General features: G+C 33.2%; 1 protein-coding gene and 1 pseudogene across 1 annotated transcript; one reads left to right on the top strand and one right to left on the bottom strand.

Moving 5' to 3' along the window:
- Window positions 1–2654: 2654 nt before the first annotated feature.
- Window positions 2655–3112, bottom strand: LOC120143900 (homeobox-leucine zipper protein HAT4-like). Its single transcript, XM_039158104.1, has 2 exons — window positions 2959–3112; window positions 2655–2869 (listed from the first exon to the last, which is right to left on the bottom strand). Exons 1-2 carry the CDS (start codon window positions 3110–3112, stop codon window positions 2655–2657), a joined length of 369 nt encoding a protein of 122 aa, XP_039014035.1.
- A 4687-nt stretch (window positions 3113–7799) lies between these two features.
- LOC120143901 lies at window positions 7800–20629 on the top strand (annotated as a pseudogene).
- The last annotated feature ends 2070 nt before the right edge of the window (window positions 20630–22699 follow it).

The raw sequence follows: 22699 nt of genomic DNA on the forward strand, positions 1-22699 counted from the left end.
TACCCTAATTCGATTTGAAAATATCCCTTTTAAAAAAAGACGAGAAACACGTTAGAGGAAAAAGACAATGAAAGTAAATAAATAAAACAAAGAAAACACATAAATAACACGAATAAACAAAATGAGATAAAAATAAGAAAATAAAAGAAGTAAAAGTAAAAATAAACAAGAAAAACAAATGAAGTAACGAATCTAATAATAATAAAACAACAATAAAAATAATGAGAAAAAATACAAAGAAAATAGAAAATAAATGAAAAAAATACAATCACATAAAATAAAGAAAAAAATAAAGAAATGTAAGTTAAAAGTAAAATAGTAATAACAATTATAATGATAATTATAAAAATATAAATATATACGTTAATAACTTATAAACAAGGTATAAAAAAAATAGTAATAATAAGTATTAAAATAAAAAAAATAGTAATAAATAAAAAAACAAAAATAAAAGAAATTATAAAGACTATGAAAATCAAAGTAAATATATATATATATAATAAAGTACAAATGAAATAAAAAATAATAATAATGGAAATATAAGTAAACATATATGATATTAGTAGGGGATTAAATTGAAATAAAAGCTAAATCAGTGGGCAAATGTCAAAGAACATTGAAGATTAAAACCGGCAAAAATAAAAAAGTTTTCATTTTTTAATAGATTTTCGCACCCTCATTCCAAAAATATAATTTGTTTTTGCGAAATAACCTCTAGGGAGCATAGATCTGAAATCAAAGTTTCGAAAAACTCCCTCCGGGTCATCGGCTAAAACATTTGTCTTTGGGATTCTCAAGCAAAGAAAATGCGATTAACAACGCATGCAAGTGAAGAGTAAAGAGAAACAAACGAAAGGTAAAAAGCTTTCACCTTCATTACTTCGAATCGTTTACAATAGCCTCGAAATCACTTTTTCTTTGCTCGTATTTTTCTGGCGTTCCTTTTGTGTAACTCGTGTGTGTTCTGGTATGGTAATTACAAGGCTTATTTATAGTACTAAAAAACCCTATTTTAGACTAGTATTTGAGTCCTAATCCAACTCTTCTTTGTTGGTTACGTGAAGACTCCTCGGTTGGCAGGACAAAATCTGGTGTCTTCATAAACGAAAATGACATATATATATATATATATATATATATATATATATATATATATACTTTAACCAAATAGAATATTTTAAAAACCCGATGATAGGGTAAGATAATTAATAATGAGTTAATGACATTGTGAATACATTATTTTTAAAAGAAATAAGATGTTCAATCATTAAAGTAAGAACATAAAACTATGATGTATAATAATTAAAACAGCAACACGACTAAATTGAATTGAATTAAAATAAAAGTATAAACTTAAAGAACACAAACTTATGATTAAATTAAATAAAAACTAAAGTTTACATTCTAAAATAATGATTAAATTATAAATTCTAAAAGATAAGAGGAATGATAAATTAATATATCCCTTAAAATATTTAAGAATTTATTTAAAAATAAAAAAAATGGGCAATAGGAGTGGACGACCCACTATACTTATTGTTTTATTAATTAAAATTCAAACATAAAAACAAAAGAAATATCCAAAAGTTATTTAATATTCTAAAATAATTCTCTCCTCTCAAATCTCAAGTTTTCTCATTTCAAGTTTCAATATTTTGTGGACAAGAGCATACACTCTACCATTTTCTTCACCGGTGAAGAATCTCATCGCGCTCAAGATTTCCCCCAAAACAAGCCCCTTCTCGATTTGATCTTTTTGCCTTACTGACTGGTGACTATTGAGTCTTGCCCTATGATGTGCTCTCTATTTTTTTATATATAGATTTTCTAAGTTTCTTTGGGTGAGAATTTAAGCTTGTTTTACTTTTTTTGCCTGAGGGTTAGTCTTTTCCGGTTTGATCTTTGTGTTTTTGGCTGAGAATTCTAGCTTTTTTACATTTTTTTATTTTTGTCAGTAACGGTTGAAAAACGGCAATAGCGTTCCGTTATCGGTGCTATCCACCATTACCCTGTTAAATTGCGAGCGCGATGGACCGCTATCGATGTGAATCCGTTACTCACCGCTAAACTCAACAATATCGATTTTGAACGGTGACGCAACCGCGAAATAGCGGACGCGATCGTGTTTGCGTTTCGCTATTTGAATCCCTGGTTGCCATATTATTATCAACTTGAATCGAAGACTGCCCATGATTAATGGAATCGATAGTTAAGGCTTCAAATCGGGACCTCGATCCTTCGGATATTTTTTTACCATCTTATGATTTTGACAAACCTTCTTCTATTGCACATATCTTTTCTAAAGTCCAGCTTCGCTACTTTGCCAACAAGGCTCCCAATGCTTTGCAGCATCTTCGTATTATACATATATTCTGGTAAGTCGGGTAGTCGAATCCATGCCACAACGGTCGTGGGATAGGCTTGGGACGTTCAGAACTCCATCGTCCAAGGTTGCTCCGTAAGGGACTAACCATACACCTATATTGCACGGGGACGACAGAGGAAGGACGTTTCAAGTACCCGAAATGTCCCTGGTATGGGGACGGTTAGGGTACGTACCGGGGACGTGCCACGGTGGCAGGGTATGGTCGAACGATATGGGGGACGTTTCGGTGCTCGCTGGGGACGTTTCGGGGACGGCATGTGACTAGCACTCACTTTTTTCTTGAAGTGTCGCCATCTTCGTCATCACTGATGCCTCTATTTGCTTCTCTTTCACTCCTTTTTTTGCTCACACTCGATATCGTACTGTTCGAAGATAAAACCCCAGCTTCTTCTTCACCGTCGACTATTGACGGTAACCGGTTCACCTCAATTCCTCTAAGAAACATTCTAGCCTCGGTGGTCGGGAAATATCCAGAGCTAGGATCTGCATGCAAGCACACCATACTTTTTTCAGATAAAAAAGTAGCAGATATAGAGGCTTTTGTATGGGAAAACTGTCAGGCTAAAGCATACCTGGAGGAGGAGAGACGACGTCGTTCCATGAGGGTTTTTGAAGGGGGACACCAGAAGGAGAAGAACAAGTATTAGTAGAATAAGGGGTTAGATTTAGGTGATGACTATGAGGGAAACTCAAACTCTGACTCAAACCCAGATCTTCTTTCCCCATCATCCTTAATATTTTCTCTCGAGCCAAACACGACTTTTAATTTTTGTGGTGTGAACAAAGACGAGAGAGAGAGAGAGAGAGTTTAGGGTTGGGGAGTTTATGGGAGTGGTGGATTGAGGATTATATAATAATAAATGATAATAATAAAATAATGATAATTAATGAAAAAAATGGAAGTTCAATGGTGAGTTGTTCTGATGGGAGAGGCCAATTATCTCAATCATGGTTGTGGCTTCTTCTTTATTTATTTTTTTCGAATGAGGATGTAGTTGTAACAAGTTGAACATGAAATGTGGTTTGAATCTTGAGATTTGACATTTTAATATTGTGATTTGTTTATGGATTTTATTATTCTAAATTTAATATTGTGGTTTAAGTCTTGATATTTGACTTTATTTATAATTTTTTATATCTATTTATAATTTTAAAATTATTTTATATGACGTACCCTTGCCGTCCCCGTACCCTGTAATTTTACAAATTGCCGTTTCCCGTCCCCGTATCCGTATCGGTGCAACATAGCCATACACCACCTAGGGGCTTTCGGTTAACACTTTAGTATAATCGGCTTCAGATTGGAAGCGCGCTATGAAATAACCATTCTCCAAATCCACGAGGGTGAACGGCTGGGAAGGCTTCCATAGAGCGTAGGTCTTATTAGTAAGGGTGTTGATGCCGATGTTCCTCCCTAGCAATTTGAGGATCACCGTGTTAGCCATATTAGCTTCCATAAGTTTGTATTCTCATTTTGAAAAGTGAATGGAGGGGAGGTCGTTTTAGGTTCCTATGATAATATCCTTATCCAAAATGTTGATATCATTATCAGAAGACCTTTGCTGGTCATCCTTCTCTTCCATAATCCGGCCAGTTCCAGACAGGATTATTGCGTAAGATAGGACTGGGGGAGATCTGTCCTCTGAACCCATCTTCGGATCAAGAATGGGTGAATCCGTAGGGTCCTTGAACTTCACATTTTTTGTCACATCATCTTCCTCTGGAGAAGCGGGGAAGGGTTCAGTCGTAGGGAGAGTACCGTTGGGAATTCTAGAGCTCGTCGTAAAACTATTATTAATCCAAATAAAACTGAGAACCAACTAAATACTTGGTAGTCAGGATACTCTTTTAAAAAAACAAATGATTAGAACCTTTCACAACATCAAACACAACATAATATGAAAAATATTTAGTTTCGAGACATCTACCAACAAAAGTATCATAATTTTAAATTAATCGTAAAATTTGTTTACCAAATAATGTGAGATTAAAACGATTACGAATAAAATAAAAATTATAAAATCTCTCGCACCTCTTAAATATTTTAAATTTTCTTATATTTAAGATAATTTATTTATATTTTATATTAATTATTTAATTTCACACTTCTTAAAATTTTAATATAATTGTTTTATGTTCACTCATCTTAATATAAATTTCTACGTAGGTGTGCGTCCATAAAACCAAATGTACTTTGAAAGATGTTTTATTCATCCAAATAAACATTGAAACAGAATAAACATTACACTAACAGTGACCAAATAACCACACACGTGTGTTATAATCAAACAATCACAAACAAATAAATTAAAAAAATTTTAATAACATTACACAAATATAAGTTTACAGATTTCAAATAATATCATATTTTATGTTTGTAATTCTTTTAGATTGCAACACACTTTTTTCATTTTGATTTGATGTATAAATAAGAGAATCCAAATATAATCTTTCTAACTTTAACACTCGAACAACACCAGGAGCGGTATTAAGATATATTATAACGGAATTAAATTTTTTATTTATTTTTATAAATATAATTTTTTTAATTGAAAGAATTGAATAAAAAATTTCTTTATATTTTAAATATATATGCATTTAATATTAATTAGTATTTTAAAAAATAATTGGTGGCGCAAGGTTTCCCTTGACCCCATGATATTTCGCCACTGAACAACACTCAGTCGATCACTTTCGAAACCAAAACACGATTTCGTTTATCCAATACGACATTTATCTTTTACATTTTTTATTATTTTCGTATAATATCAATATTACGTAAAAATATTTTAATTTTGAAGTCTATGTCAGCTTGTTGTTTGGGGGTAATGGTGGAGTGCTTAGATTGAAGTCTAACCTAAAGTTTAATGATGAAAAAATATCGACTTTTTTAGTGGTATAATTGATATAAATCTAAAAGTTTAATGTCTTTTTGTGGTTTACCCTTAATTAAAACACATGCTGGTAAATATTTCTACTTTGAAAAGGAAAAAGAAAGGAAATGTTCATAGATCGCCGAGATGATATAATTGTCTCTTTCTTTGTAACCATATTCAATCATAGATATATGTTTTTGTCCGGGTCCTATTCAATTATTTATTATTATTATTATTTTAACAATTACATTATATTTTGTAGGCCCAATACTGGAGCTCAATTACAGCATCAACCAAGCCCCACTTGGTTTTGATCCAAGAGGATCTAGCATCCCAATAAGAAACCATCCGACTCGAATCGACCCAGTACCATGCCCAAACATCTGACCCATAACCCAGCTAGGGTTTCCCCTCATTCTTCATGCGCCGTAGCTCCCCTTAGCCACATGATATGGACCCCTCCAACAGTCCAGATCAGTGGCCATTTAGGGTTTTTAAGCCCTAAATATCAGTAACTGCCACCAAAATCAAGGTCTGGTCGTCCGACGACGCATGTGAGGAGCACGCGCTCAACGCTTCTGCTCCCCGCTCGCGTGTGTTGTCACTGATCAGTCCCATATCGCCAGTAACCAAGTCAGTCGAAAATCATATCAATAGTCAAAAAAATAAAAATTAAATAGAGAAACAAAAAATCTATTTGTACTAGGAAATCCCGAGGAAATCCAAAAGAAATGATACCCTACCTAGAGATATCATCACTCACATCCACCAATCACATCCACCTAGAGAAAACCAAAGAAGAGAAGAGTCTTTGGAGGGAAAAAACTAAGAGAATTTTCAAAAACAGAGAAAAAAACAACAAAAGAAAAAGAAAAGAAAAGAGTGGAGGAATCTGAAAACAACCAAAGAAAAAAAACAAAGAGAATAGGTTCTTACAGGTTCGAAGTGGGAAGCTCGAAGGTTGTTGGAGTCATTTTTTCGATAGGTAAACCCTAGATCTAGGGTGCTAGGGTGATTTTTAGGCTAAGTGGGGTAGTTTTTAGGTTTAGGAGGACGAGAGGAAGATTTTGGTGGTGGTTTGTCTTCTCCGATCACCGTGGGCCGCCGTGAGCACCGACGACGATGGTGACCTCTCTGTTCCCCGATGAGAGAGTTGAAAGAGTTTTGAAAACTCTCTTTCTCCCTTTGTTTAAGAAAGTGAAGCAAATGAGAAAATGAAAGGGGAAAGCCTTGGTTTCAGACTTATATATCCACCACGAAACGACGTAGCTTCGATGAGGACCAGTTGGCATTTTTGTGCATGGATAAATCCCACTTTGGGTCCCTCTACCTTTGTAATTTCATATTTTAGCCATTTAATGAATTTTTACCTTATTTTATTTCGAGCATTTATGTTTCAATATTTTTATTTTAGTCACTGCTTTGCATTTGGTTTAATTATTGTTTGGTCTTTTATATTTATGGTTTATTTCATTTTAGTCCTTAATATTATTTTTGGATTATTTTTATTTCCAGCACATGTATTGTTTAATATATTCGATCTTGGCTCTGGTTTGTTTGGATTTGTTGTTCAACCTCTCAAATTTCTGTTAATACTATTTTGGTCCCTTAAAATCATCAAACATGATTATTTATGTTATTTGTGTTTAGAGTTGTAATTTTTTATTTTATTTTGTTCTAGTCCTTCATGTATTTTTTGTATATTACGACTCTCTGTATTATTTTAGATAGACATTACTAGTTTTATGTGTTGTAAATATTTTATTTTTATAGATTTCAAATTGTATTTTGTTTTCATCGTTTTTCTTTATCTAATGATTTTATTTGAATATTTTCAAAAACAACGATTTGGAGAATGGGCGTGGAAAGCATTGCTTAATCGAAGTAGTGCGATCCGATATGACATTCAAACATAACGAGAGCTTGAAATAAATCGAAGTTATTTTTTAAGCGCTAATTAATTTGTTTTAATTCAAATAATGCAATGCATGATAAAGTAAATAGCAATTTATTTTGTTGTATGCAAAAAATGTCAATTTTCAATTTATATTCAATCCACACTTTTATCAAGGAGGCAATATTTTTTTAGACAAAGAAATAGACGAGATAGTTTTTCTGATGGAGGATTGTTAATCTCGAGATTTCTTTTTAAACTAAACAATTTTCCCTAATAAATAACTCAAAATAAATTAATCAATGTTCAATGCATGAATCTTAATTTAAGTTTATATTCGATTCATAGTTTCCACTATCGCGATAATTTATAAGCGACAAATATTCAATTTTGGGCCCTGTGGGGTGTTAGTCATTCTCCACGAGTAACCGACTCCCGACCCGTTAAGTCGAGTTTTTGGTAAACACAAACCAATTTTTGTCTTAAAAAATGATTTTTCCTTAAAATTAACTTAAAAGACGTTTTTAGGTGTTCGACCTACCTAACCTAAAGGTCGATAACGATTCCAATTCAAATTAATTCAAAGTCGCCAAATTTTCAAAATAAAATCATAATTTTTTTTAAACTTAATTGTTTAAAAACAATGTTTACGACAGCTGTCAAATCTCACATAATTACAGGATTGACCCTCCCTTTGAAACCAACTGCTCCCGCTTTTTCAAGCTCCGGGACCGGTAGCAGCCTGTGTTTAGTTAAGAAGCCACTCATTTCTTCTTTCTTTAATGGCGTAGGTACCCTTTCTTTGGCTTGTTTAATTTCATTTTTATTGGGTAGTTGTCGTTTAGCCGAGAAGCTGCTCACTACTTCCTTCTTTAATGGCGGAGACATATCCTTCCTGTGTCGTTTTTCTTACTTCTAATTTTAATGGATAATTGTTGCATCGGGATAAGAAACTAGCCATTTACCCCTCCTTTGTCATTTTCGTCCGTACAATTTTAATGGGTAATTGTTGTTTCTTTTTATTAGTTCAGTGAATTAAGAGTTCTCAGTTGTTTTTGACTTGATCGTGTTTCTCATTTTCCATGTTACACCATTAGATCAATGATGAAATTTTGAAACTAAATTTTATGTACTGTGATGGGATAATGTCACATACATGCATATGTACTTTTCTTTATATATCTAGAGCTTTGTTTTTTTTTCTTTTTATAGCTTGAGTACTAGGAAAGAGTGTTGCCAAGGAATGCCATTTGGTAAGTAAATTGACAAGTTTGCTTAACTCAACTCAAATGGAACACTTCAAAGTTAAAACCTTTTTGAAGCTTAGCTGGTTCTATGTGCGATGAATTCTTTCTCTCTCTCTCTTTTTTTTTTTTTTTGGTTTATTTGGGTCATTTGCTAATGGTTCAGTTAAAGCTCTAAAACTTTTCCAATGGAAACAATATTCTCTTCAAGACATTAATTTGTTGAAACTCTAATGGCTTGAATTGCTTTTCATTTGAACCATTGTATTCCAATCCACTTTATTGATTCTATAGTTTGATTTTCATCCCATTTTTCTGTTGTTGCACTAGATTGTTTGCATTCTAGGAAATGTTAGAGTTATATGAAAGAGTGAACTCCCATGGAAGGACATTTTCTCATCCCAACACATGACAATGCCAAATTCAAAGGACTGTCTAACATCATGTAAACCATCTAAATACAACCTAAAGTAGGTTTTTCTTGTTCCTTTCTAAACAGTGGCTTCCCTAAAAACTTCAAGCATAAGGACCCTTCCTGGAAGGTCTCATCGTTATAGACAAGGTGGTGGTGCTCTTGGTACGCGCATGAACCTTTTTGATCGGTTTGCTAGAGTTGTCAAGGTCAGATTTTAGGAATCATTTATAAACTCATATAATGATACCATGGCTTCTGATTCCAACTTTTGGCGTGTTATCTCAACAACTTGACTCATATCACTGATAATGGCAGTCATATGCAAATGCACTCTTAAGTTTCTTCGAAGACCCTGAGAAAATCTTAGATCAAGCTGTTCTTGAAATGAATGATGACTTGGTAAAGATGAGACAAGCCACAGCACAAGTAAGCCTCATAATTTTTTTATTTCTCAAGTTTCCCATGTTTCTCTTTTGCCTCCTTAATGTTCTTTTAATTTCCTTTAACTCACCTTCCTTGATGCTTTTGATATTCCTTGTTTATTTTATTCATGACTACATAGCATATGTAGTTATGCACTCAATTTTAGATGCCTAGATGATCTTAGATTTTATGTTCTCATGAATACTTGTTCATTGAATGTCAGCTGTCAAGTTCACTTTGGAAAGACATCCTGCAACTCACCGGCTTGCAGAGGTCTCCATTGTCTTGGGATAATTTGTTGTCCTGGGCATGTGCTACTTGGAAAGGTAAGTCCCTCCTAGTTACTATTTTGAAGCTTGCTTGGACTGCTTTTATTTATTCTCTTTGGGAAGAAAGAAACAAAAGGTTATTCCAAGGTAGATCAAGAAAAGTTGATGATATTCTAAAAACGATCAAGGAGATTGTTAGTATTCAACTAAGAAATAGGAAAATTAATAAACTAGATAGAGTTAATATTTCTCTTTGTAATCATTGGGGTATTGATTAACCTTTTCTGTAAGTTGGTTGTTCATTCTCCATACTGGTTTGTACTGGTTTATTTGATAATTGTACTGTAGCAGGTTACTGCTCTTTTTGGGTAATAATATTCTTTTATTTATCCAAAAAAATGATCCTTTTTTCATTTGAAGGTATTAGCATCTCAAAAGCGGTTGGAAAATAAGTACAAAGCTGCACAACAGGCTTTTGAAGATTGGTAATGGATTAAGTAGTATGCTTCTTTAGTCTGTAGAGTATGTTGATGTTCAAATGTCCTCATTAAGCGTTGGTTTCATATAGGTACCGTAAAGCGCAGTTGGCTCTTCAGAAAGGAGAAGAAGGTCTTGCACGTGAAGCCCTCAAGAGGCGTAAATCTTTAGATGTGAGATGTTAAAAAATTGACTTCTGAGCATTCTTTATAAAATCATCCTAGAACTTCAATTTCTTTATCCTTGAAATATGTAAACAAACATCCATAGGTATTTGATTTCATTAAGATGATACACCACTTAGAATTTGATATACAAGTTGCCACTTAGGAAATTGACTTCTGAGCATTCTTTATAAAAATCATTCTAGATCTTCAGTTTCTTTATCCTCGAAATATGTAAGCAAACATCCGTAGGTATTTGATTTTGGTAAGATGATATGCCCCTTAGAATTATTTCTGATAGTGTCCTTCTGCCGACGTTGGGCTTATTACTTTGTCTCAACTGATAAAGTGATGCTATTGAAATTTATGTGTTTAAAAATAACATTAGCACCGGATTAGTTTTTGACTGGGTCCCCAATTTTAAGTGTAAATCCTGTGATAATTTTATTTTATTTTTTCAAAATCCATATGTCAACATTTTGCTTTGAATTTAGTGCCTACTCACAACAGCTTAGAGAAATTTTGGGTGTATATTGGGTAAAACATGGAAATAAATGAACCAGGAAGCCTAGCAGATAAATGCATAGACTGAGACGTAAAGCTCCAACCTTAGAATTATGACTGAAATAAATAATTTTTCAGTAATGACATTCTTCATGGCAGATGGTTTTGATGTAAAGAAAAAAAAAACTGATTAATTGCTTAACAAACAAAGAAATAGAAGATGTAATAAAAACATTAAATGCATAATATTTTAATCTTGTTAATATGTGCACATTGATGGATTTGGTGACGTTGCATTCACTTAATTCCACTTTGTGTAGCTTTTGGAAAGCAAAATACAAGAGGCGAAGTCAAAGAAAGACACTTTAAAAGCCCGGGCTCAGTCTGCAAGGTAGTTTCCATTATTATTCCAATTGCTAACCTCCTTTTTCTGTGTATTATCATACTGGACTTTCTGGTCATGGCAACTTTGACATTGCTTCAGAACTGCTACAAAAATAAATGAGATGGTGGGAAATGTCAGCACTAGTAGTGCTTTAGCAGCTTTGAGAAGATGGAAGAGAAAGGTGAGTTAATCTTAGGTTGGAACTTGTTTGTTGTAAGCATCCCATTAATTCATGCTTTAGGGTTAGCAAGATTATGGTTTTTGACACAAGTGAAAGTCCGCCTATTAAAGTTTTTTCAGCCCTTTGATAAGCGTCTACGTCTAATTTGAGCTATCTATTTCTGATGGAACTTATCTTAAATATAAAATATCATCCAGTAAATTTATCAGGTGATTTCTATTAAAAAATAGATTCCTAAATTAGGAAGATTATGTAATCAACTAGTATCCTGGAAATAGTTTTACAATCCCTAACTTTAAGGGATTTAGTTCATTCCCTAGAATAAGCTATTTTCCTAGCTTAGGAGTTTCCTAAGATAAGTCTACTATTTTGTATATATAACCGTGTAACCTTTATGTGAAAATACAAGTGAATTACTCCATTTTTAACATGTTATCAGAGCCTGTATAGCTCATTTCTAGACCCTATTATTTATTTTCTAGCAATCTCCTTGTTAGTCTCAAATCCTTTCTTCAAATTGCGTGGTTGTAACTTAAGAGAAACATGGTTAAAGTGATTGACACCAACAGTTCTGAGACTGCTCAAGAAGTCACAATGAATGAAGGAAATTATTCTAGTTCAATGGATGACTTGCAGAATGTACAAACAATTTATAGACTGAATGGAAAAAATTACCTTAAGTGGTCTCAACTAGTACGTATGTTCCTAAAGGGGAGAGGAAAGTTGAGCCATCTACTTGGGTCTGGACCTAAAGAAGATCCTAGGTTCGACGCTTGGGATAAACAAGATTCATTGGTAATGTCCTGTTTTTGGAATTCTATGGTGTCATAAATTAGCGATACATGTATGTTTCTGAACACTGCCAAAAAAATATAGGAGGCAGTGAAACAGACTTATTCAAAGGTTTGAGATGCAGCTCAGATCTATGAAATCAAGACTAAGATTTCATCTACAAAGCCAGGAAGTAGATCAATCACAGAATACTCTAACATATTGCAAAATCTTTGGCAAAAAATGGATCACTATCAGTGTATTCAGATGAGATGCAAAGAAGATGCAACAATCCTAAAAAGGTTTGTCGAAAAAGATCAAATCTATGATTTTCTTGCTGGACTAAATATTGAGTTTGATGCAGTAAGAGTCCAAATTCTTGGAAAGGAAGATTTGTCCTCACTAAATGAAGTGATTGCAATCATTCGTGCTCAGGAAGGAAGAAGAGGAGTGATGATTGAACATAGTCAAGTGGAGAGTTCAGCCTTGATTACAAGGACTGTAACTGAAAGGAAAATTGGTATAGAACAGTCGATTAATGAAGATAATAGGCATACAGAGGTAACAAAATCAGCCAATAGGAACTCCCTATGGTGCATCTACTATAAAAAACCTCGTCACACAAGAGAGATGTAACACCCCCAACCAGTACCCGACACGAATACAAGTCCGAGGTGCCACCTTAATTTTTCACTTCATTTGCTTTTACAAAATAACAAAATCCAGTTTGACATTTCCAATAAAACCAAATGATTTCTATTGTATAAAACACATGGTTTTACAAAACTTATCGGAGCGTATCCAATACAAATCTTTTATCTTACATGCCAACTACATTTCATATAACGAAATATATATGATTTAAAAACTCTTATGATATGATCTTTAGGAAGGAGAAGCTGACCTGACCTGCAAGTATTCGATCCCTTTTCTTCTTCTCGGAACCTACGTGTGAAACACTCACACGCTAAGTCATAGACTTAGTGAGACATGTAAATACATAATGGAAATATAACTAATTAACAATTGCATGTACATATCATGTAACACAATGCTTGTGTCCATACACAAATCATCATTAATATACTTATCATTGCTTATATTATTATCTCTAATTTCTTATTATCATAGAAACATATATATTTATATATATACACAACATTTCTATATACTCAATACTGCATGAATATTTCACAATTCATATCATAATATAATACAAACATCATATACCAATTCGTATAAGCAATTATATACATGCACACATATATCATCATTATTCTAGTCACATTATTGTCATTATCACTATCATTTATCATTTTAGAACATATTATATGATTTTAACCTTTGAAGTACTTCATACTATATTTTTCACAATGAAACATATAACGTCATACAAAATTTCCTTATGTTATTTCTTTGTTTAGCACATGTATACTTTTGAGAACTTAAGGTATGTGAGTACATAGAGGTTGTGCACACATATACTGTCACCACAGCTCTTATAAAATCCACTAAATGGCATATGAAATCTATGTCTCGAAAGACCTATCCATATGTTCCGAATAACATAGGTACCTATCCATATGTCCCGAAAGACATATGTAATACTGTCCATATGTCCCGAAGGACATAGGTAACCCTCGACTCTTGGCATGCCAACTATACCCTTGACTCTCATAACACATAACATGAAAATTATGATTTATGTTATCACACTTTCACATATTCATATCATATACACATATAAGCTCATGGATTCTTATTACATATATCGTGTAATACTCACTTGGAGTCTCATATCTTCTTATCATATATCTCGTATCACAAGTTCTTGTATTTATATAATATATCATCACGTAGCTCGTATCATTTCTCATAAAAGTCATTATATCATGTAGTATGTATAGTTCATATCTTTTCATTTTTCTTATGTTTTATCCTTTTATATTCATATCACATGATCATATTTCATATAACACTTGTATTCATATAAACATATAGTCACATATATTACTTTTATATATCTCTTGTCATATGTCTTATCTCTTATGATCATAGAATCATACAACTTATTATCACATGACTAATAATTACCTAATTTATCTCACAAACATGCATTCACATGAATCACATATAAAGATGCACTTAACTTCTATATATATATATATATATATATATATATATATATACTCATGCACTCATAAACATCATATCACACCATTCTTGTATCCTTGTACTCATGTAATCTAATATCGGAATTAGACTTATCGTAAGTCTTAATTCTCTAACATAACATATTCTTAATATCATGTATTCACCTTGGTTACTTTCCAATACCAAACTCTTGTTCTCTCTCGTGAATCTTACTCTGACAGCCTATCTGAACTTTGATTTCAATCGATATCTACACAATTACATGATTTAATGAATGACGAGATTTGAATTACTTGATACGATTCATATCAATATAAACTAATTAAAACTCCAATTTCAACTTTCCAACTTAAGGGGTATCGGTACCACCCTTACGGTATCAATACCTCTACTCTATGGTACCGATACCCTTCATAGGTATCGATACCAAAATTAGCTTCGAAGTTCCCCCGGGTATCGATACCCTCCACATAGGTATCGATACCTCTTCCATATGGTATCGATAATCAATATTGTTCATATATGTATCGATACCCCATGCGTCAAATCCTCATAATTTGCCTTGTAGTATCGGTACCCACTCAACAGGTACCGATACCCCTTACCCAGATTTTCATTTTTAAGCCCGAAAATTCACTCTTATTCACCCAAACATTTCATACTTTAACCCCATTCATATTCTTAACTCAAATATACATAATTAAATCCATTTGTACTCATCTAACACATCTTTACCTTCAAAATTCTATCCTCTACATGAAATTCAAGAATCATACCAAATTTTCAATGTGTTCTAATTCCAATTCTAACACTTCATACTTCTTAATTCCACTGATGACAAGTCAAATTTAAGCTTAATCCTTAATTAACTTCTTTTCAAAATTTCTCTCAATCGCATCTTATCTTAAATCCTTCCTAATTCATTCATCTGTTGGCTTAAAGATAACTTAAGCTTCCTTAGTACCTTAAGAATCAAAACTCGCTTAAAAATAAAAGAAATAATCCACAAAAAATCATACTCACCTTAACCAAGGAGCTCACGGGAAGAAGAAAGGAAGAATGAAGAGCAATAGAATTCTCTGGATAACTTTTTCCCCTAATATCTCATTCACACGTGTATATAAAGTACCCATAATGAATATTAAATTCATTTAATTGCTAAAAGACCCCTTTTCCCTTTCATCTTTCCTTTCTTTAATATCCAATTAAGTCTTTTAACTTTTAACTTATTTCGAAATTGAACAAAGTTTTCAAAGTTTACATTTTAGTCACCAACCCTGATTTTGGGATATTACAAGAGAAGTGTTGGAAACTTTATGGAAAACCACAAACAACAAATTAAAAATTTTCAGAAAAGGGAGGACTACCAAAGGGGGAAGGACTTGCATATGCAACAAAACAACTGGTTGAATATTCTTAAGAACTGCCTGTTGAATTCAACAGAGAAGAGATTGAAAAACTTAGGAACCTGCTAGGGTCTTTGGAAAAGCCCTCCTCAACAGGTACTTGTAATATGGTTTTCTCAGGTATATCCTATTCTTAAACCTATAAAGCTTCGGATATACCCACATAAAGTTCTTGGGTAATTGACTCAGGGGCTACAAACCATATGACCAATTCTTTACTTAGTCTTATCACCTATACACCATGTCCTAGCAATAAAAAAATAACAGTGGCAAATGACACTGCTATAATAGTGGTCGGTCAAGGGGGTATTGTTATAAGTAAAATCTTCACACTAAAAAATATTTTTCATGTTCCTAAATTATTCACTAATCTTATTTCGATTCAGAAAATCACCAAAGACACTAATTATTGTGTTCTATTCCATCCTCATCAATGCATTTTTCAGGAACAAGAAATGAGGAGGATGATTGGACGTTCTAAATAAATCAATGGCCTATATTATCTTGAAGATGTCCACCCTGAGCTCCGCACCATTATCCCTTTTGTTAGAGTCTAAAACCAATAAAGACCAAATATAGCTTCATCATCTTTGCCTTGGTAATCCATCGTTCAAAGTTATCAAACTTATGTTTCATTCTCTATTCAAAAACTTAAATGTTGAAGAATTCCATTGTGACATCTGTGAATTAGCGAAACATAAATGCACTTCCTTTCCAGTAAGTAATAAAAGAATCTCCAACCCTTTTATTCTTTTCGATAATGATGTTTGGGGGCCATCTATTGTTTCAAATATATATGAGGCTCGATGGTTTGTCTCCTTCATTGATGATTGTACTCGAGTATCTTGGATATTTATCCTAAAACAAAAGTCAGATGTAAGATTTTTCTTTAAGACCTTTTTATGCCATATTCAAAACCCAATTTGGGTTTGAAATAACAAGATTTCGATCAGACAATGCGAGAGACTATTTCAACTAAATCCTCTCACCTTATTTTCAAGAAAAAGGTATTATACATGAGTCCTATTGTGTTAATACACCCCAATAGAACGGAGTAGCTGAGAGGAAAAATGGTCACATCCTTGCCATCACTAGAGCCCTTTTGTTAAAAAAAATGTTCCTAAACAGTATTTGGTTGTGTTGCCTTTGTTCATATACACTCTCAAAATAGGGAAAACTTAATCCAAGAGCATTAAAATGTGTCTTTGTGGGATATGCTTCCACTCAAAAAGGGGTACAAATGTTATCATCCACCTACAAGAAAGTATTTTGTTTCTACAGATGTTACCTTTGCAGAAAAAAAAACTACTTTACCCGTCCTTATCTTTAGGGGAAGATTTTATTCAGAGAAGATAAGGACAAAGATCTATTCCTTATCTAGCCACTTCTTGACTTTCCTTCAGCCACTCCTAATAGTCAATTTCCTGCCTATCAGTTAGATTTTGATTCAACCCAACCTACTCCCACAAAATATGATGAAACTAATCCCAATACACCTCAACAAATGGCTCAGGATACTACTCGTCCTTTACTGGTCTATTAAAGGAGGAGGCACCAATACAGGTTCAATCATCCTCTTCTTCTATGCAACCTGAGGTAACTGCTGAACCTATACCTGATCAAAATACTATCTTTGAAAATTCTGATTAATCTACTGATCAAAGGGATTTTGACTTTCCTATTGCAATTAGAAAATGAAAAAGAGCTTGCACAGAAAACCCTTTGTACCTATTCATGTCCTACAAAAATTTATCTCATAACCACAAGACTTTTTTTACTAGCCTAAACACCATTGCCATTCCTAAAGGTGTATCCGAGGCATTAGAAGATGAAAATTGGAAGAATGCCATGCAGGTTGAGATGGAAGCTCTTGAGAAAAACATGACATGGGACTTGGTAAAACTATAAGAAGGGAAGAAGACAATGGGGCGTAGATGGGTATTTACAGTGAAGTATAAATAAGGTGGTTCTCTAGAAAGATACAAAGCAAGTTTGGTGGCCAAAGGGTACTCTCAAACGTATATGATAGACTATCTTGAGACATTTGCTCTTGTTGCCAAGATGAACACCGAGAGAATTCTATAGTCATTAGCTGTCAATCAAGGATAGAAGTTACAACAGTTTGACATTAAAAACGCCTTCTTACATGGAGATCTTGAAGAGGAAGTATATATGAATGTTCCACTAGGATTCGATCCAAGTAATGAGCAAGTAGTGTGCAAGTTAAAAAATGCATTGTATGGGCTAATACAATCCTCAAGAGCCTGGTTTGGGAGGTTTACCAAAGTAATGCTAAAGTTGGGCTATAGACAGAGTCAAGGTGATCATACTTTATTTATGAGACATTCATCTTCATGGGGAGTAACTGCCATATTAGTCTATGTAGATAATATCATAGTTACAAGGGATGACTTGAAAGGAATGGATGATTTAGAGAAGTGTTTGGTGAAGGAATTCAAGGTGAAAGAGCTCGGCAGATTAAAATACTTCATTGGTATTGAAGTGACACATTCGAAGCAAGGAATCTTCATATCTCAGCAAAAGTACACCCTAGACTTGTTGACAGAAACGAGCAAATTGGGATATAAACCAACAAAGACACTAATAGAAGTTAACCACAAACTTGCTGATATAACAGTGGGTATAACAATTGACAGAGGCTCCTACCAGAAGCTTGTAGGAAAATTTATATACTTGTCACACACTAGACCAAATATTGCATATGCAGTTGGAGTTGTGAGCCAATTCATGCACAATCTAAAGACTCACACCTAAGGGTTGTTAATCAAATCCTACAGTACTTAAAGGGCACACCGGACAGAGGATTTTTTTTAAAAAAAGGGGAAATTTAACGTTAGAAGCTTATACTGATGCTGACTATGTAGGGTCCATAGTTGATAGAAGATCAACCTTAGGGTACTGCACTTTTTTTTTAGGAAACCTTGTGACTTGGTGGAGCAAAAAATAAAATATTGTGGCTAGATCTTGTGCAGAAGCTGAATTTAGGGTAATGGCACTTGGGATTTGTGAGTTATTATGGCTGAAAATCATTTTGGAGGATTTAAAGGTCAAGTGGGAAAGTCCAAAGAAAAATTATTGTGATAATAAATTAGCCATCAACATAGCACATAACCTAGTTTAACATGATAGGACGAATCATATTGAAGTGGACAGACATTTTATAAAGGAAAAACTCGACAGTGGCCTAATTTGTACACCCTATGTGTCTACTAGAGATCAAATAGCAAATATACTTACCAAGGGATTACCTGGGAAGTATTTTAAGAAATTAGCAAGCAAGCTGAGGATGGAAGATATCCATTCCCAGCTTGAGGGGGAGTGTCAGAAAATAGATTCCTAAATTAGGAAGATTATGTAATCAACTAGGATCCTGTCAATAGTTTTACAATCCCTAACTTTAAGGGATTTAGTTCTTTCCCTAGAATAAGCTATTTTCCTAGCTTAGGAGCTTCCTAACATTTCTGTGAAAATATAAGTGAATTACTCCACTTTTAACAATTTCTTCTACTACACTGACACAATATCTCTAGTTCAAGCTCGGGATGTTGCATTTGTTATGAAGCTTCCTGAGTTAAAAAACGTCTATGTTGCCGAGGGATGTGAGGATATGTGTCTGTTTTTTGCCTACCCATTCTTAGAAAATGTTGTTTTTTTAATGAACTATATCATGCACCTGATGAGTGGTGATCTCCCCTCGCTAAATGTAGTTTTCAATCAGTCAAGATTGATAGTATCTTGCATTTCTTGTGTGTTGGTAGTCTCTTAACTGCTGCTTTTTCATGGACAGTTTTGGCAATGGAATCCGAAGCTGAAACTCTTGGGCAGTTAACCACTGATGATCTTGACGGGAAGGTATTGACTACCCAGTTCTTATTTTTGCAGTCTTTAAATCCAATTTAAACTTTCCATGGCCAAATTTCCATTGTTGATATCTTATAATTTGCATAATTTGCTGGCAGTGACCATCATAGGCCTGGTTTTAACAGTGTTTATAGGTTTTTGTTGGCGTAACTAGGAAATCCCAGTTTCGCTATTGGCCGGGTTATGCTGACTCAAATCATTTTGAAATCAAATCTTACTTTCAGAATTTTTTTCTGTAAGTTTATCCAAGGATATGAAATATGGAAAAGTTTTTCCTGCAAGTAAAGCAGATCATGTTAGTAAAGGATGAGTACTTATCGGGAACTCAAAATATTATCAGAAACACAGTTAGTTTTCCGGAAAAGTTGCTTTTCATATTCTGGATTGCGGTGCCATCTGAAATTTCATGATAAGAATACAAGTTTACATTGTAATGCAGTTCATGTATGTAGGACCCGTTTGCTGTGATAATAAATATTTGCTTATAGACTTGCTAGTTCCTTTTTACATCTCCTTTCTGTTCATAATGAAACCCATTACTTAAATATGCAGTTTGCATTACTTGAGAGCACATCGGTTGACAACGATCTTGCAAACTTGAAAAAGGAACTGTCTGGTAGCTCACAGGTATGTGTCATTCTTGTTTAATGCAAAATGGAATTCATTATGATGGATTGGTTAGGTAGTTTTTTCTGTTTCGTATATATATATATATATATTCTAGGCACTTGTATTATAGTCAGAAGTGCATATAAATGCTTTTGCTACTTGAGATCTATCACTAGCTTGCGAAGTCAAATTTCAGTTCATCTTTTTCCACCTACACTGTTACTATATATTAATTTTACTTGTTTGCAACAATATCAAACACAAATCTGTCTTGTACGTTGACTGGTCTGATTTGGCAAAACCATAAACTAATCTTGAATTTCAACCATTTGACAGGGGTTTTAATTTGTTTTTTTCCTGTTCTTTCGACAAACAGAAAGGAGAGCTTCCACTGGGAAGAAGTGTTTCCGCCTCCAGTAACAAGGCGTTTCCATATCGGGACACCGAGATTGAGTTGGAGCTTAATGAATTGAGGCAAAGGCTTTCTAATCTACGTATGCAAAACTCAGAACTTCTATTTCAAGAACAGTTACAGTTTAACTTACAGATCATTCTTATAGCTGCACATTCAAAACCCGATCAACTATAGCAAATTTTGGATTGGATGGTTATGTACATACTTGTGTATTACACGAAATTATCATTCTCTTGTTTTGGACAATGTGTTTTATTTGAACAATTTATTGAAGAAAAATGAAAATATTATAGTAAAATTACAACAGAGAGTCTTGACATGTTTAAACCCATATCTTTATTTGTATATTCTTGTTATATTTATGAATAGAAATATTTTTGGTTGCACCATTCCATTCAGAGTAATGAACGCTTCAAACATATTCAAAGGTTTGGAGTTTGAACTGTCAATCTGATTGAGTAATGTAAAAATGATGAAAAATAACGCTATGCCCCAACTCTCCCAAGTAATTGAAAGTTCAGTAATTGTTCCAGATGTTCAAGGCAACACATGCCCCAGTGTTCAAACAACTCGTGCCATTGGGATGGTAATTTTGTTCGAACTTGACACTCCCATCTCAATACGAGCAAGCCATTTTTTTAAAGAAAAAATCAGTTTCGGGTCTAAATAAACCTAGTGTGAAAAAACTTTTGAGTTTGGGTTGGATCGGATTTATTATGAAAAAACTTTTACGCACGATTCAACATACAAGATAATATGAATATTCTTAATCACTTAATCAATTAATAAGTCTCTAATAAAAATAAACTTTAATTCTATCATTTGAATATTTTTAATTGCATTACACATATTTTAACATGTTTACAAAAACATCATCGTATATTTCAAGGTCATGATTCATTTACATCTAGTTAAATTTTTTATTTTATTTTCTTTTAAAATTGTTAGATAAACAAAAATATATGTCGTACTTCTTCATTCTAACACATACCACACAAACAATCCATTCCTTGCTCATTTTTTCCTTTCTCAATAACATTTTAGTTGTCGTGATTATTAACTTTAAACTTAAACATAACTCAATATAAAAATTTAATATTATTTAAATATAAGCTCATGTAATGGACCTAATTTATTACTTTAGCCTTATCATATTTTTACATCAATTTAGCCCTCGAAGTTGTTCAATTACATTATTTTATATCCTACACTTAAATTAAAACTCTAAACTATAAACCTTAAGCCTTAAACCCTAAACCATAACTCCTTAACCTCTAAATCCTAAAACTTAAACTCCAAATCATAACTTAGGGTTTATAATTTAAAGCTTTAAGTTAAGGGTATGATATATAATGATACGATTAAATAACTTGAAGGTTAAATCGATGCGAAAATATAATAGGGGCGAAAATAATAAATTGAATTTAAAATCGATTTGAATTTAAAAAAATAATCTTTTTAATTTAAAATTGAATTTTTTTGACTTGATTTAGTCTAAAGAAATTCAAATTTAATTAATTTAATTTAAAATTTTATAAATTCGAATTAATTGAAAAATTATTTTAAATAAAATTTAAATTATAAAATAAAACTAATCAATTTAAATAACTTCAAAAAAAATACTCATCTCAATAGAGAATCACCCAGAGACGGATGGGTGTATGTTCGAATCGAATTTCAGAGTCAACAGATGAAAATATGATAAAAGATAAAAGAAAAAAGAAAAAAAGAGTGTGGGTCCCACGCATAGTCGCTTAATTTATACCTAGATCTCTCGGTTGCCTTGTTGCCTTCATAGAAATTGAAGATACTAATTTTTTATCCATATTATTATTATTAATATTATTAATATTATTATTATTATTATTATTATTATTATTATTATTATTATATTATTATTATTATTATTATTATTATTATCATTATTACTATTATTATTAAATATATTAAATACATATATAAATTACAGACCAATTACAACTGGACCGGCCCAGTTACAAACCAACTAGAACCGGTCCAAATCCAACCAGAAACCCTAAATATTTGGGTTTCCAGTTAGGGTTTCCTAACCCTAATCTAAACCAGCCGCCTCATCACAACCGTTGGATCTGGCACGATCCAACGGTCCAGATGGTTCCAGAGAGAAACCCTAGGGTTTGATACCCTAGGGCCACGCGGCGCCGCCCCAGCTTCCACGCGGCTGCCGACAGTTTTCTCGCCGCCTCCGCCACTGCCACGTCCCGA

Source organism: Hibiscus syriacus, unplaced genomic scaffold (genome assembly GCF_006381635.1).
Source record: "Hibiscus syriacus cultivar Baekdansim isolate YM2019G1 unplaced genomic scaffold, ASM638163v2 tig00110864_pilon, whole genome shotgun sequence".
Lineage (NCBI taxonomy): Eukaryota > Viridiplantae > Streptophyta > Magnoliopsida > Malvales > Malvaceae > Hibiscus > Hibiscus syriacus.